This window comes from Anas platyrhynchos, chromosome 3, assembly GCF_047663525.1.
Source record: "Anas platyrhynchos isolate ZD024472 breed Pekin duck chromosome 3, IASCAAS_PekinDuck_T2T, whole genome shotgun sequence".
In the NCBI taxonomy this organism is placed as follows: Eukaryota; Metazoa; Chordata; class Aves; order Anseriformes; family Anatidae; genus Anas; species Anas platyrhynchos.
Genome location: NC_092589.1, coordinates 39,440,308 through 39,458,078, shown reverse-complemented (window position 1 = coordinate 39,458,078; position 17,771 = coordinate 39,440,308). Strand labels below are relative to the sequence as shown.

The window sequence follows — 17,771 nt, the reverse complement described above, 5'->3', positions numbered from 1 at the left end:
GTAAGCTCTGATTTAGACACAGACAGCTGGCAGTAATACCGGGAACCAAGTAAAAGTCTGGATGGATCCTAATGGATCATTCTGTACAATGAATTTACATTCCAGAGACAGAGCTGTTTACTTTCTGTGATGATAGGAGAGCTGGCTGTGTCTTAGAAAGTTCTGGGGAGACAGAGGTCTTAAACTAAAACTTTTTTTTTTCACTGGCACTGCTGCTCTGCAAAAACATGTTCCCTTGACAACTCTTTTCTGTTACGTTTTCATTTTTTTCCTCATCTCTGAGTGTTTTCTTTTTTTTTTTTTTTCTTCTGAGGTGTTAAATGTCACATTACCTACTCTCTTACATTTATTTAGTAACTAAGCTTTCTTTTTCCCCTTTTTTTTTTTTTCCCTTCTGTCAACTGCAAATTGTTTTATGCAGTTTTATGGACTATGATAATCTTGTGGGCTAGCTATGAATTTGGCACTTTGGCAGACTCCCAGCTTACCTTTTAACCTCCCCTATCTACTTTGATGGAAGTCATGCTGTTGTTGTTTTAGCTTCTTCCAAATTTTTTCTGAAACTTTGATGCACTTTGTATTTGCAGTAATAAAAATCTACTGGTGTCAAATTCCGTTACTGCATGAGTAATTAAGCTGATGTCCTCAACGCCTCTAATAGAGTTGTGAAGAGGCTTATAGCCTTCATTGTTTAAGCTTGATGAAAGGGTCCCAGATGTGTGGTTTTTTTTCTGTCAAGTAGGATTATGATTTCATAAATAGTAAGGAAGTTAAATTGACTTGTGCTTTTACAGGTAAGCTTAAAATTTCACTGTTGGTCTTTACAGGTAGTCAGAATTTAATATTAAGGCTCTTGCTTTTTTTTTTCCTATGCTCAGTCTATACATTCTCTTTTTCTACTGTCAAGTTTTTATTTCTAGTTTCTGTTACTTACAGGAATCTTTAAGCAAATAAAGGGATAGTAGAGGGATAGTTGGAGGTGATTGTTTGGCAGGTTAAATGGTTAGATGAAGGGGATTATGCTGTAGCCTGTTTGATCTCAGGCTGTTTAGGAACTGATAAAAAGGATGAATTCAAGGAATGACAAAATATGTAGTCTTCTCCAAAGGGCCTTATGTGGGTGAACAACTGAGGACATACAAAAGTAGTGCAACTGATCTGGAGAGACTGATGTCAGGTGTAGGGCATATTGGTTGCAAGGAGCATTTCTACATTCCATATATACTTCAGTTACATAAATCATAATTGATGAGGCTAGTTTATGGGGGGAACAGTGGATTTACTGTTAATGAGGTAGATCTGACTTGGTCAAACTTCTTGCATATGCACAAACCACTTAGCATAACTTTGTGCACAGCATAACTGGCTTCTACATGCACAGTAGGTCATTCAGTGCTTCCCAGAAGTGTCTGATTTAATACTCTGATGTGCAGTCTTTATGAAGACCTTAAGCAGTAAGCCCACTGTGTACCAGAAATACCTGTTTTTTTTTGCTATTTTGTATATGTAGTATAGGTTAGATACAGGCAGGCCAGCATGCCCAAAATTGTGAACGAGTGTTTAAAAAAAAAAAAAAAAAGACAAAATAATAAAATAATAATAAAATCCACCTACTGAAGTAGGTCTGATATGGAGAAAGAAAAGAGCATTTCAGGGGAAATCCCAGCATACTGTATCTGTGCACATGTCTCACATAACACAGCCTTGGAAGTATTGTTCAATTATGGAATGCTTTGTGCTGGAAAGGACCTTAAATATCATCTAGTTCCAACTCACAGGCTGGGGTGTCACTCTTTTGCTCTAAGAGCAGTGTTTTTAAAGAGCTGCCAGCTCTGATCAATTCCTCTGTCCCTATGGACAGATTCCCAGCAAATCTTATCCACTAATTCTTTAAACATTTTAGCCACTCTGGTAATCTTGCCTGGCTTCAGAGCCAGCATAATAATCTGCTGAAGGTAGATCCTACATTTTTAATTCATGCACTGGGTTCTTGCTCAAAACATGGCAAAAGGCAGGAGAAATTCTTTCATGGTGCTAAGTTAATTCATTATAATATTTATAGCACACAGCCATAATTCCTCCTAAGTAGTGACCACAATGCAGTCAATAATATTAAACTGTCCACTGGTACAGGACAATACACACTACTTCTAATGCCTATTGTAAGTCATGTCCCTAATCTGACAAACACATTAAAAATTGGTTGATTGACAATTTTATTTTGGGGCAAGCTTGTCATCTTCTGCAAATGTTGATATCGTAGACCCAAATCCCCAGACAAAGTTGGAGGAGACAGAGTATATGCAGGACAGGCTTCCTCTAGAAATTCCACCTAGCAAAGGAAGGGAAGCATCAACAAGCCCTGGCCTACCAAATGGCAGTTTCAAGGTAGGCAGAGTTCTTGAAGAAGTAAATGTTGGGTGAATGTGCCTCATTCTGGGCACAAGGAGAAAATGAGAATGATTTACCTGAGAAAGGACCTCTTTTAAAACTTGAGGGCAAAACTTTCCACGTGAATGACATAAATAAGGCATTCATAGAGTCAAAAGAAGGTACAAGCAACTACACTGGGTCACACCAAACATCACTCAGGTTAGATACCCTGTTCTTGGCAGTTGTCAGTAGCTTAAGCAGTAATGTGCACTTATTACAAATCAAATATCCTCTTTTCTTGTAGCTATACCAGTATCTAAGTACATTAATGAGCTCAACTACAGCAGGTTCACTGCAGCCCAGACTGCCTCCCATGTTAACCTCTTTAATGAGTTCATCCGCACTGGTGAGCACCAGGTCTGGTAACATTTCCCCTCTGGTTGGTTTGTCTAATAGCTGGACCAGGAAGTTATCCTCTACTTCCTTCATGGATCTCCTGGATTGCTTACAGCCTGCTGTGTTGCTTTCCCAGCAGACATCCAGGTGGTTGAAATCCCCCAGCAGGATGAGAGCCTGTGAGCATGATGCTTTTTGTAGCTGAAGCAGGATGGCCTTGTCAACAGGCTCCCCTTGATCTGTCAGCCTGTAGTAGTCTCCAGCCACAAGGTGTCCTTTATTGGTCCACTCCTTAACTTTTACCCGCAAGCTCTTAACCTGTCTGTGTTTGTTTCTCAGGGGTATCACAGTCTATTTCTTAACATAGAGGTCAACCCCCCTTCTCTGCTTATCTCTTCTGAAAAGCTTGCAGCCCTCAATTGCAGTGTTCCAGTTGTGTAATTCATCCCACTATGTTTCCGTGATAGCAATTAGGTCATAGTTTTCTAATTGCACCGTGGTTTCAAACTCCTCCTGCTTGTTTCCCATGCTGCGTGCATTGGTGTAGAGGCACTTAATCATCTAACCTGTCTGAATGTTTCCACTGTGGATCTAAAATCTGGGGGCTGGAATTTGTTGCCATTAAAGATTTTGGCAACAAAATCTTTTCATAGATTCATGGACTGGTTTGGGTTGGAAGGGACCTTAAAGATCATCTAGTTCTAACCCCCTGCCATGGGCAGGGACACTTTCAACTAGACCAGATTGCCCAAAGCTCCATTCAGGCTGGTCTTGAACACTTCCAGGGATGGGGCATCCAGAACTTCTCTGGGAAACTTGTTCCCATGTCTCACCACCCTCATGTGAAGAATTTCTTCCCAATGTCTGTTCTAAATCTACCCTCTTTCAGTTTAAAAGTGTTCCCCCTTGTTCTATCACGGCACCCTCTGACAAAGAGTCCCTCCCCATCTTTCCTGTAGGCCCCCTTTAGGTACTGGAAGAGTGTCATAAGGTCTTCCTGAAGCTTTCTCTTCTCCAGGCTAAATAACTCCAACTTTATCAGCCTGTCTTCGTAGGAGAGACACTCTTGTCTTCTCATCATCCTCGTGGCCCTCCTGTGTATTCACTCTGATAGGTCCATTTGTTTCTTCTGCTGGGCACCCCAGAGCTGAACACAGGACTCCAGGTAGGGTCTCACAAGGGTGGAGTAGAGGGAGGGAATCACCTGCCTTGACCTGCCAGCTACACTTCTTTTGATGCAGCCCAGGATATGATTAGCTTATTGGGCTGCAAGTGCACACTGCCACCTCATATTCAGTTTTTCATCCACCAATACCCCCGTGTTCATTTCCTCAGGACTGCTGTCAATCCATTTTCTGTCTAGCCTGTATTTGTTCTTGGTGTTGAGGTGCAAGGTCTTGGCCTTGTTGAACTTCATGAGGCTAACACAGGCCCACCTTTCAAGCCTGTCAAGGTCCCCCTTCTCTCACTGTGTCTGTCACACCATTCAGCTTGGTGTCATCCAAGTGAGTGCACTTGCTGAGAGTGCACTCAATCCCACTGTCATGTTACTAACAAAGATGTTACATATACCACATACCAGTGCCAATTCAGACCACCGAGTGACACCACTCATCACTGGTCTCCATCTGCACATTGGGACACTGACTGCAACTCTTTGAGTATGACTGTCCAGCCAATTCCTTATCCATCAAGTGGTCCATCCATCTAATATATGTCTCACCAATTTAGAGACAAGGATGTGGTGAGGGACAGTGTCAAAAGCTTTGCACAAGCCCAGATAGATGACATCAGTTTCTCTTCCCTTATCTACTAACCGTGACCACATCATAGAAGGCCACCAAATTTGTCAGGCATGATCTGCCTTTGTTGAAGCCATGTTGCCTATCACCAATCACCTCTCTTGTTTTTCATTTGTTCACAGAGGTTGGTATGCAATTTTTTTCCTATAACTGATTTAGAATTTGTCTACACATACTTATTTATCATCAATTCCATCTATGGAAACTTCTCTGTGTAGAAAAAAAGTTCTGATCAAAGGTGCCCACACAAAGTCACCTAAGGACATATGTCCTGCTTTTGATTCTCACCTCTCTATGCATTCATACATACAATGTCTTCTTTTATTACTGCATATCTTCAATACACTACAAAAGCATCTACAGCCTAGATAGAAGTATAAAAATAAAGTAGGCCATGCAATATCAGTGAATTGTAGAATATCCTGAGTTGGAAGTGACCCACAGTGAATTTTGTTGTCTTTGTTTTTTGTTGTTTTTTTGTTTGTTTGTTTTGTTTTGTTTTGTTTTTTATCATTTATACCTGATAAAATGTTATTAATAGTGGATTTTATTTTGTTGTTGTTGTTTTTCTTGCAAGTGAGGGCTCTTTTGTGCACTGGCTTTCTAGATCCTACTGTAGTTTAGTCTAAGGCTGTGGCAGGTAAGTTAAATGGTACCTAGCATCCATTGTGTTTGGATCATGAGATAACTATCAATGGTATATTTAGAAAATGTGCAGAGGGCAAGACAGGAAAGGTGGATATCCCTTTCTCAACCTGTTTTTGACCTCACCCAATTTAATAACTGAAGAATTGTGTATTTTCGACACAAAGACGTTTGTACAAAGAATGATCAGAGAGAGGCAGCTGCTAAGATGTGTTGTTTAACAATGAATGCAAAATAGTCATGTGAGATTATTTCTGTGCAGCTTTTAAACAGCAAAAAATTAGGCTCCCGAAGATGGGAGCATTGTTTATCAGCCCTCTCCTTGCAGTCTGAACTTTGGATTTCTAGTATATGTTAAGAATACAATTCAAAGTAATCCAGGTTTGAAAGTAACAATTAATTCAACCCGTATGCTAAATATGGGTAAATTGGTACTCCTTATTTTGTGCTGATACAAAAAGGGAGAGGGACTTTATTAGACAACATTGACCTATTTCACATAGGAAATATAAGAAATAAGTCTTAGATCTGTAACAAGCGAGAGACTGAGATCTTTTCCAAATGTTTCTGATGCTTTACAGCTGTGCTTCCATGCAGCTGAAGAGAGAGTACAGGCCTCATCTTACAAAATGCTTGTCATTACCTGCTTCCTTTTTGCTGTTTTCCAGGTCTATTTAGTGACTGCTACCAGTCACTTTTCATGCACACATGTGAAGGGCAATTACTTGGTGTTGTTTGTGAAACCATCTATTTGTCATGTTCTAGAGTTTCTGTTCAAATTCAGGAGTGTGTGCTCAAAACTTGAGAGCCGATTTAAATCTGGGACTCTTTATTTCAGGGACCTGAAACTGGACAATATTCTTCTGGATGCAGAAGGCCACTGTAAACTGGCTGACTTTGGGATGTGCAAAGAAGGGATTCTGAATGGAGTGACCACCACAACCTTTTGCGGCACGCCTGACTATATAGCTCCAGAGGTATTATTTTTCACTGTGCTAAGAATATAGATAGTATCATTCATCAAATGGACTATTACATGTGTAATTTTAGACACTTTTTATATGTAGATGAAAGCAATAGATGATGCAAACTAGGCTGTGCCACAGTTTTCCTGGTTAATCCTGCAGAATTAGTTTATTCTATAGGGCAAGAACAATGTTCCATGTCGATAGGCGTTGGATTTTCTTTTATTTATTCCCTGAACTCAACTATATTCTTCTCCATATTCTCATTTCTGACTTAGCATCATTGTGAAGGCACTTCAAAGAAGCCTTCACTGAAGCCTTTAAGAAGATAGATGCAACTGAGTACTGTCAGCACCGGTCTTTAGTAGTTATAAAAAGTGTTTTAATTCTTCATGAGACTTAAAGGGGGATGTTCATATGGAAGAGACTGTAGGTTTGGTGCCATTTTGCGTTAACATCTTTGTGAGAATATCATTTCTTCCTTTCTTTAAAGTGTTTGTGAGTGAAAAATATTATCTTTGTGGTACTTATCATATGGGTGGAGAGAAAATATATATACTTGCATAGAAACATAGGATTCTTTTATAGGGATGCTGCAACATCCATATAAAACAGTTGAAAACACCCAAATTCGCTTTAAGGCATTCATTGGGTAAAATAATTTGCTGATAATTGTGCTGGTTTCACATATCCTAAATTTTAAGATTATAAGGTGAATTTCTGAGTGCTTCAAATGAATCAGTATTATTCAGTTTATCTGATAGACAGACTTTTGTCAGCTCAATATAGTTAGTAATCCATGCATCTTTTTTGCCAAAGATTCACTGTGCTGATATAGTATAAAAAGTTTCAATGGTTTGTCTTTCATCAACCATAAATTTGCATCAGGGAAAAGTGTTAGTTATTATTTGCTTGAGACAATAAATTAGAAATCCATATTGTTAGAGTTCATGTCTGGCAAGCTTTGGTAGCACAACTGATAAGTTGTGAGTCATCTTGGAACTATTGTAACATCTATGAACATGTTTTGTGGCATTTCAAAAGTACTCTGCAGGAAAAAGAAAGTAAGTACCAGAGTGATGGGTTTGGTTTTATATGAATTCTTTTTTGATTTAGTATACTAATTGAGTCTTTAAAAACTATTACTAAAAACAAAGCAATAATGATATTCTAGGAACTTCTATATTAAATGCTTTTCTCACTGATGTCAGTAACTCAGGCTTCCGTTTCGTCATCCTGATTGCAGAAGCTTATCTTCTGCTCCTATTTCTCTTGCCTCATGGTAGTGTGTTTCAATTTCCTTTTCTTTAGCAATATCTGAATTCCAGAGAGTGTGCCCTGAACACTTGAAAAGTACACTTCTGAAGACTATCATTTTCTATAATTAATGTGTATAAAATTTAATATCCAATCAACTAAGAATCCAGTTGGGATCCAGACAGAGGCATCCAAATGTTAAACTCATTTCTGTTTTTAGGTTAAGAGAGAATTTGGATTTGGATTGTACATTACAGTACAATCATTATTCCCAAACACAGCACTAAGCTAATGCAGTTCACCACAAGACTGTAACACCACTAATATTGTTTAAGGACGTGGTGGAGTTGCTGCCATTCCAACTCATTTTAAGCCAGTCAGCTTCACCTTAAGCAGTCACCCACTCTTCTTTCTTCAGTCCCCTGTCATGCTGAAATGCTGCAGCCAAACTACAAGCTCCTTTTCAGTGGAGAGTAGCCAAGAATTAGACTTGTCCCATGCGCAGCACTAGCTTTGTAACACCAAGTAAGACGGTAAAAATCCATCATTCTGAACTACTACCCCCACTAAAGGTATTTGCTACAAGGTTGAACTTGTGCCACCAGAAAAGTTGTAGCCAGTTTTTCTGAAAGCAAAAGCAATTAAAGTGAGTCCTACAGCCATGCATTTATTGTACATTTTGTGCATTTATTTCAATGCTGTAAAAAGAACTTGAACAAAAATGCTTTTGGCTTCCCTCAGCCCTACCTAAAGGATGAGAATAAATCTCTCAGATGATCTCTGTGCAACATAACAAGTTGGTTCAGTTTGTTTTGCTCAAGATAGAGACAAGGAAATGTTTCACATTTTCCACCAATCTGTTTTGTATATGTGATCTTTCTTCCCCTATAGCGTGACCTGCTTTAAACAGTTTGGAAGGATATACAGCTTTTTTGCTCATGAGCATACTCCTTTACTCAGGGGACTGATAAACTCAGTTAGTACTTCTGAGAAAACTATGCATTGAGACTCAGCTCTCTTAGTGCAAACTGCATCGGTAAGAAACCATGCCTGCTGTTACTGACGTCAGTGTGGGTTTTAGTCCTCCTTAGGCACTGGGGAAAGAAAGGGTGTATCATGTTGAAGCTGTAAATGTACAGCTAAGAGTGTTGTCTATCATGCCTGTTCAATGTGATCTCTTTTTCTATACCAGATCCTCCAGGAGTTAGAATATGGCCCTTCAGTAGACTGGTGGGCTCTGGGTGTTCTCATGTACGAAATGATGGCTGGGCAACCCCCCTTTGAAGCTGACAATGAAGATGATCTCTTTGAATCCATCCTTCACGATGATGTCTTATATCCAGTCTGGCTCAGTAAAGAAGCCGTCAGCATTTTAAAAGCAGTGAGTCTTCTAATACTTGTTTTCCTCCTCCTCTTCTTCATGGCTTTCTTTTTTTATTATTTTTTTCCTTGATTAAAATTGAATTTGCTAAAAGTTGTTGAGAACAGTCACCACTGGGAGTTCAAGCACAGTTCAGAGTGCCACTGTTAGGATAATGGGGCCTGGGATAAATTACACCGCTTGTGGGAAAGGAACAGAATGTTTGTATTCCACACAGTTGTACACTGCATAAATCTGTGTACTGCAGATTCATGTTTCAGGGAAAACCCAACCAACTAGAACTGTGCTGCCACTTTGACACTTTATATGCCGCATGTTCACTAGAGCGGGGGAAGCACTATGTAAAGAAAAAGTGCCAATGCTTTTCTTCCCTTATTATCAAGATAGGTTGAAAGCCTTTTATTTACAGCTATATGTTCTACATTTTAGTTACGTAAAACTTTGATTAAGCAGTCTTACTCAAGGGCAATAGTTTCTGCCCTGGCTGGTGTTTTACAGTATAAGGATTGGCTTGATAGAAGTGTGCCACCAAAAAGCAGCATTTTTTTAAACAAAACATGCTACTATTTTTCTCTTGGTGACTGAAATAGAGGAGACTTTCTATTAAGAGGGCAGCTGCTAGTGTGAAGTCCTGCAGTTACATTTTGGGTCACATACATACAGGGTTACCTTTTGAAATGATACAGAAAACTTGAACAAATTCTGATTTTTACAACACTAGACAGGTAGCACTTTGCTCAGAACTGCTCATCCTGATCCCTTAAAAACATGTTCAGGTTTATTCTAGATGAGAGGGAGTGGGGGCGCTGCAGGTGAGGGAGCTCTAGAGGAGGATTCAAACCAGAAGTCCACGGTTAAATCTCTGAGTTGTGAACTGTAGTATCTCTTTTGCTCCAGTCTCTGTAGTGAGGGCAGGGAGGACTTATTAAAGCCGACCTTCATACATATTTTCTCTACTCCCCCTAGATACCTTTCTGATGTCTCTTCATTAGCTGACATGATACTTTCATGTGTCTGTTTTCATTTCCAGACTCTTCAATTATTTTCAGTCTAGCAATTAAGATGTATGGACTTGAGCTGCAGAATTCAGACTGATATCCAGGGTTCAGGGATTATTTTAGCCTGTTGTAGAGAAAGGGGTTTTTTTCAATATCTGCATCTGAATTTCACTTAAGTCCAGAGATTTTCGGTAGTGTTCTATAGTGCCTCAGTTTCACATTCTGTAAGATCTGTTCGTTTGGCTCCCCATCCAAAGGCTCTTTCTGTGAATCAACGTTAGCTGAGCTCTCTGTTATTCTGAAATATTCATCAGAGGGGGGAAATTAACTGATAACACCTAATTATGTGTGTAGTATGAGAGCTGTTGTAACTATGAGAAGGTATTTGTTTGACAGGGGAAAGGGAGAAACAGATTTGATAGAGGCTTAGTGTGTTCTCTCATGTGTGCAAGTAGTGAGTATCTATGTGTGCAAGTAGTATAATTCTTAATGTTATACGTGTTATTCATTATCCCCACACAAATGCAAATGCAGAACTGGGCTATAAGTGTATGCTCTGCATTTTTGTGAATGTAAGTATAAGGATGTTCAACACCAGTTTCTTTGCTATCATTTTTCATGAGGCTGTTTTCCTGAGCCTACCTGTTAATAGTAGGCACGGTGGCTTATATTTTTCTGCAGTCCGTTTTTTACATCTTTTTGTCTAAAGTTAATGTTTAATACCATTTTAAACCTTAAAAAGAGAGTTGAATCCATTAAATAGATTTGCACTATAATATGAGATTACTCCTCATTGGGCAAAATGTCTTGATTGACATAAATTGATAGAGGTTAATGGAAGTTTGCCAGTTTATGCCTGGAAAAGAATGTATTTCCTTACATTTAACAATCTGCTGCCTATGTAGCTATGGTGTGAAACATGTTTGAACCTTGTGCTCTGCATCTGATCCTTGTCCACATTCTGTTAAATGAAGAACAGGAAAAACAGAGGAAAGAAAGAGGCGTCTATGTATTTTACTGCTGAATGCTAGCAAGGGATTAGCTTTGGAACACTTCGTTTCCTCACATTGTGCTTTGAGACAGTTTTATTCTTTAGAAACTGTGTATTTTTACACTCCTCCAAGCAAGATGTAAGGAGATTTTAATAACATGACATTCTCGTTATCAAGTAACAATGTTTCCTTATTTTCTAAAGAAACAGTTTTCCCATTATTTCCAACAAAACACAAGCAAGGATAATTTGACAGCTCAGTATTACAAGGCAGCAACAAGTAAGTGTTGCTTATCCCATGAAGTCCCAGGAATCTTACTAGTCTTGTTTCTGTGAATTGACAGGAATTGCTATTTAAAATTCTTTCCTGTCTGGTAAGGAAAACAATTCTTCATTGAAATTAGGTCTGGGCTTCTTTGCAAGTGATGGAGGGAGGTTGTGTCTTCAGTGTGTGTTCCCTGCATATCCCAGTGACACAGATCTCTGGGCACAGAGGCAGACCTGTTTTTAAGCACTGCTGCTTATTTTAAGCAAAGTTTTGGGAGACTAGCAATCTTTAATTCAGGCCCCAAGTTACATGGTTCTCTCAGCAACCTTTTGTCCTGTTGTCATTTAAGTTGGTCGGAGTCCTAATCTTCAAAGGCCTCACTTTTTGTAAAAGGAGGCTCCTGTCTTAGTATAGGCAGCACTTGTGGCTGTGGCCATAAGTGTTATAATAAGTATAATAAGCCCCATTGGCAACTGTCTCGTCAACACAGTACAGTTAACAGCTGTCTGTGCACTGACAGTAGCATCGTTGTTGATGCTGTTGATAAACAGGAAGTAAATGTCAGCTTATGCTTCAGAAATAGAAATAAGGTGAAAAAGAGCAATATTTATCATAGGGGATAGAATTTATGGAATTAAATGTCCACTTCAGAATTCTGAGATTACTGTATCATATTTGCATATGCTAATTTTTTTAAGTGTTCTTAAAATTTGTTCTACCTCATCATCAACTTTCAAGTTCATGAAGTACAGTACTAAACTGTATTATCTAGTAATATTTTCATGTCCCAGGCTTCTCAAAAAGGACACATTCTGATTTTTCCCTGCCTACAGCTTAAAAAAAAAGATAGAACATGGAGGATACTAGGATCAGGTTTTACTTCTTTGCTACCTGGATTATGTGGTACAAAAAGCATATCCTGTAGTTGCCATGTTCCGCTTCTGCAAAGTGTGTGGCTGCTGGTTCCTGGCCTGCTCTCTGCCAGTCACCAGAGGCTCCTGGAGGTGAAATAAAGCCGAGGAATGTAGGAATGCGTTTTGTGGTTTTCCAAGAGACCTCACCAAAGCGTAGTAATCCTTTCAAAACCTTTGTTTCTCCTGCCCATAGAAAGTATGGCCTGTAATTTAGATATGACTTGTCCACTTGCAAAAAAAGCTTGCAGAACAGTTGAACAGAAGACCGAAGGGTCGTCATCTGAGTGGCGTGCATATATCAGGAACTACAGAAAGAATCATCTCACTAATCTAAATTATATCTTTAAAATTATAGCAGTGGTATTCTCCTCTGGATAGTTGGTCTAGCTATCTAAAACCATTTTAAGGGCTCCAGTAACTACTTATGTAATAACTGCAGCATTAAAGCAAGGGTGTGTTAGTGATTTATTTTTTTTTTGCTAAATTATTTTCTTTCTACAGATGTGTAGAATAATGTAGTACCTAGGTTAAAAACTCACTAAACATTCATCACGTTTTGTTTCATTTGTAGGCTATAATTTTAAAAAGAAATTATACTAATGGCTGATTATGAAGTCATAGGAAAGCCTGATGTAATTCTGTAGTGTGAGTATGCATGTGTATAAGAATAGCATTCATTTCTACTTGAATTGCAAGAATTGTGTCCATGTGCACTAGGATATGAGTAGAGCAATTGCTAATAAAAGAAAGAAGAAATAATAGAGAAGAATCAGAAAAAAAAAAAACAAAAAACAGTTGCCATTATTTGATGGTGGCAATGTCTTACACAAGTTTTGCTGAAAGGAATAGTAAGAGTTTAAAAGTGAGAAGTTCAGAAATTTCCACATGAGATCAGTTAGTTCCAGTTGCTGTTACTGACTATCCTCTACTAAAGATTAAGGTGCAAGTAATGTCAGAGCGCTTCGCAAGGGAAACTTTCTGCTATTACTGATCACTCCATGTATTTATTGAAATGTATGGGCAGAACTCTGGTAATTCGCATAGCTGAAGATGCTGTTCTCATTCATATGAGATTAAAATCCTAGAAATGCATGAGGAATGGTGGGCCTTTCATGTACTTTCATGTATGAATTGAGTGTATCTATACACAACCTACATATCTAAAGAAAATAAAACCCAACAAGAATAATATGTAGCCCCTGACCCCAAAATTAATAGGTAAGGTAGTGCAAACAAGGTAAGATAAGTGTTATCCTAAACATTTATTATAAATCATCTCTGGAGGTTTTAATATTTTCTCTTTCCTTTAGTATTTTTGGCCAAAGCTGGAAGCAAAAATACTGAAAGAGAATCTCTGCCTATAGCACTTCTCGCCAGGTGGAATTAGGAGGTCTCAGAAATTAGTTTAAAGAGCTTCCTGCAGGAAACTTGCACTTCAGTCCCCAAATCTTCTGATTTGGCTGGAACCTCTGAAATTTGGAGAGGCCTCCTTGTTTCTCCTACAGGAAAAATAACCTTCTGAAAGGGGGCTGTCTCTAAAAAGTAGAAGTTAGGAATTCTAATGTCTAATTAAACTGTAAATGGTTTCCAGCCATTGTCATTCATGCTTTAACTTCTTCCTCCTCTCCCTCCCCCACCCTGTAGTTCATGACAAAAAATCCAAACAAGCGACTTGGCTGTGTGGCATCACAAAACGGGGAAGACGCGATTAAGCAGCATCCGTTTTTCAAGGAAATTGACTGGGTTCTTCTAGAACAAAGGAAAATCAAGCCACCCTTCAAACCTCGGATTGTAAGTAGCAGTTTGCATAACATTTAGAGAAAACTTGGTTTGACAATTCTAGTTCTTGCTTTTCTGAGGCTTGAAATACGTTGATGCAACATTTGGGGGTTTAAGTAGCATAAAAACCAAGTGGAAAAGATTGCCTTGTCAATTCTGCTGTGAAGGTAAGTGTCAAGAATAGATTCAGTGCACAGGAAGATGCTCATATTCAATCACATAAATCATGAGAAAGTTCAAGGCCCTGTTTTATTTATTTTCCTGTGCTCCCAAAGGCACCTTGATCAGAAAAGACTTTGATTAGGTATATACTTTCTGTGCAAATCCTTCATTGCTGGTGGTCCATCGAGTTTGTAGTGAGAGGCAAAGGAAAAGATTACTGATTAATATTATTTTTAACTGAAGAAGCTTGAAAAAACAGTCTCCTGGGGGAAATAAATATACATCATGATCAGAGAAGTTGATTTATTTACATTTTGCTAAGTAATAATCAAGTATTTGTATTTTAAACTGACAGAAATACACAAATAGTGGTCCCACATGTAGATGCTACAAAAATACTTTTCTTAATCTTTTCTTCATCTGGATGAAAATACTCAAAAACGGTGCACTTAGAGTTCACCAAATGTCAGCTCTTCAGATGAGAATATGTGCAGTAAATTTTGTACTTTAACAGTGCCAGAGAATAATTTTATTACAAATCCTTTGAGATTGCTTTGCATCCCTTGACTTTGCACATTCCTAATAATAATGTTTGATTTGCCTGTAAATATGGTTATGATACTCATTTCTTTCTTTCTTTAGATAGCGAAGGTAATGTTTTATTTATTTATTTATTTATTTATTAAAAAGCCAAACAAAACTTTGTTCTCAACACTGAATACTAACTTAAAGTTATAGACAAAAAAGCCCCCTCTGTCATTGCAGAATTAGGCTGCTAGATTTAATGAATTTACTTTAAGTTCGGCAAGATACATTTCCCTAAGTTCCATGTGTAGGTAGTGGGGTTGCCTGTGCAGGGAACATCTGGAAAAGGAGCCTGAAGTAATTTCTCTGTCTACTCTTGGAGAAGTGTCTCTCTGTAGCTATGAAGGAAGAACCCAAAAGAATAGACAACTGGATGTGAAAGTTAGCCCTAACAAATATCTTTCTAGGAGTAATTTTAAGCAGTAAGATACAGTGTTATCATGGGAATATTTTGTTTAGTATATTTCTTGGAGAACAGAAACCTCATACTGCAGGAGCTACAGGCCCAGGGCAGCCTGAGCCAGCTTCTCTCCTGGAAAGGGTCCAGCCAGCTGGGCATGCCGACCAGCCTACCCTGCTGCCCAGCTCTGCTCTGGAGGTGTGGCTGGATTGCACCTTGTGCCTGACCTGATTTACAAATCTCTGCAATGCTGCAGGAAGTGTAAACCCAACATTAACCCCGCTAGTATCTATTTGAAGCTTGTTTAATACTCCAACTACTGCTGTTCGTTCAAGTTCCTCAGAGAGCTCCAGACAACCTTATTCATTGTTTAGCTGAGTTGCATGTGTTTAGCTCTTTTCCTGTTTTCGTTAGAATTTGGCCTTTCATCTCATAATATTTTTTGTTGCTTTGCTCAGTATTTGTCAGTGTTTTGGTAATACAGGTATCAGCCAGAATGTACAACTTCAAATTAGATTTCACTTAATGAAACTACATCTAGTAAGTCTCAGATTCTTCACATCTTCAGTGCCTGTTTTCCTTTGATGATCAGAGATGTACATTCACTTTAACAAGAGGTATTTTTATAAGGCCCTTATTATTTTCATAGGTATTCTTGTGGTGATTCTTAAAAGTCAGGAGGGATTTAATATGTCAGACATTTTTATTCTTTGTCTTCTACTTTCTCAGTGCAGCTTTTATCTCTTTCTGGTAATTTCACTACTGTTATATTGTAAAGCCATTCCTATTTTATTCATACCTGCTATTATGTTCATTTTCTCTCTCTCTTTTTTTTTTTTAATGGTAAATTAGTTGGGTATTTCAGTTTTAGTAGTGATTTCAGATTATTTCAGAGTAGTCCATTGTAAAATTTTACTAACAGCTGTTTGCTCTTTAATAATTTTTGTGATGATTTTATACATCTTTATTTACAGCTTTTTTCATTTTTCTTCAGGCTGCTTCTATAATGTTGGATTTTTATACTATCTATTTCCATATTGTATATGTCAACTTTATATATTCTACCAGATTTGATTTCTGCGGTCTAGTAGTTCTGTATGCTTGCTTTTTACTTAACCCATTATTGCGGAGGTAAATTCGGATAGCATGTAGTCTGTGTTACAGGCGTCCCTATTATTTTCATGTTCTCAGTCTTTTGTCTCAATGAAATCTATAACCCTGGTGGCCTGGTCCTATCAATTTTACTAATAACTTTCCTACACTTCAAAAGGTTATACTTTATATAGTTATGTTATGTTTATGATTCATCAGCTGGTTTTGTATCAGCTCTATAAATTTTGCAACAGTTTGCATTTTTTTGTTGAATAGAAATCTTTGAGGAAGATCATACCAAAGTTTTTGCTAGTCCTCGTAACATTTCATGATTCATAGAAGGAAATTAAGGTGTGATATATGTCTAGTCTGGACAGAAAGGTCACACAAATATTAATTATGCAACTTCAGAAATTGTAAAGGATTCTAAAGAAGTAAAGTTGAATGTCTCTGTAAGTGCTGAAAAGATGATTTTGGATATTTGGCAATCTAGAAGATATTGCACACACTTTGAAAAAATAATACACCACCACCCCCAAAAAAAAAAAAAAGAAAAAAAAAAAACTTTAAAGCTAATTAAATAAATTCTACTTTAAAATCTACATAAATGGTTCCTCTCTAAATTCAGTTTGGAGTAGCAATGAGATTCATTGATTTGGATTACCAATTGCAACAGTTCCATAGCTACGGATTAACTGTGGAATAAACAAGTATTGCCGTATTGCCGTGTTTGGAATGTTTTGAAAGTTTAAACATCTTTCAATATTGATAAAGGGCTGTTGATTATCTAAAAGTGATTTATAATGTTAAATGAGGATACAAAAATATATTTAATCATATATTCAGGAGAGCCCAGGTCTGTGGAAATAGCTATGAGAAGAGAGGTCAGATGAGTCAGAAAATAGACATTTCTTGCATGAGTGTATATACATGTAGGAAAGAAAGCACACAATGCATATATAGTCATTTGTGCATTCAAACTAGGATTTGCATGCACATACAAAAATTTACTCATGCAAGAATGCATATGTTTACACAGGTTTTCATCTATTTTCTGACCAACAGTTAGGATGACTAAGGGGGGAAAATTTATAATTACTGTGTCATATACACTTAAAAAAAATGAAAACATAAGGTCTATTCAAATGGGCTCTGGACAATGTAAAACCCTGAAAGTAAACAATTAAAGCCATTAGGGAAAATGATGAAACACTGAGGTCCCATCAGGCAATGGAATAATCTGCCAAGGGAGGTCATGAAGATGCCAGGGTGGAAACAAACATTGCTTCAGTTCTGCCTCGCTACTCTACTGATTCCAAAATTGCATGGGTTCCATGGTTAGCACAACAGTCTTTCTCTTCTACTTTTTATCCTTGCTCTGCTACAATAGGTGTTCTGAGGAGATATATTAAATGTTACTGTAAACCTGTGCTTCTCCATAGTTCAGGTATGTGTCTTCAGCTTTGTCAGCCTGAACTTTCAATTTTTCAATGGGATTTGGAAGAAATACTGCATGGCTATTTCTTAGACTTTTGAGGGTTATTTTTAAATTAGATTCATGTCACCGATGTATACAAATACATTCCTCACTATAACAGAAATATACCATTGTTACCCTTCTAGTTTGGGAATAATACGGTGATTCTAATGATGTTCTGGAAGCTGCAATTTCTTTCCTGTCTTCAGCCTTGGAATTAAAATTACTGAAGTCCAAAAGGTCCTTGAAAATCTGATTGTGTTTTCTGAAGGCTTGCAAGAGAGCC

At 37.9% G+C, this 17,771-nt stretch overlaps 1 protein-coding gene across 2 annotated transcripts in view; it reads left to right on the top strand.

Moving 5' to 3' along the window:
* The window catches only part of PRKCE (protein kinase C epsilon), a 295,014-nt gene that overhangs the window by 261,114 nt on the left and 16,129 nt on the right, over nt 1-17,771 (top strand). For both annotated transcript variants that reach the window (XM_005009801.6, XM_038177630.2), the window contains exons 12-14: nt 6,055-6,193; nt 8,631-8,819; nt 13,635-13,781. In XM_005009801.6, coding sequence (XP_005009858.3) covers nt 6,055-6,193; nt 8,631-8,819; nt 13,635-13,781 — 475 coding nt within the window. The remainder of the gene's footprint in view (nt 1-6,054; nt 6,194-8,630; nt 8,820-13,634; nt 13,782-17,771) is intronic.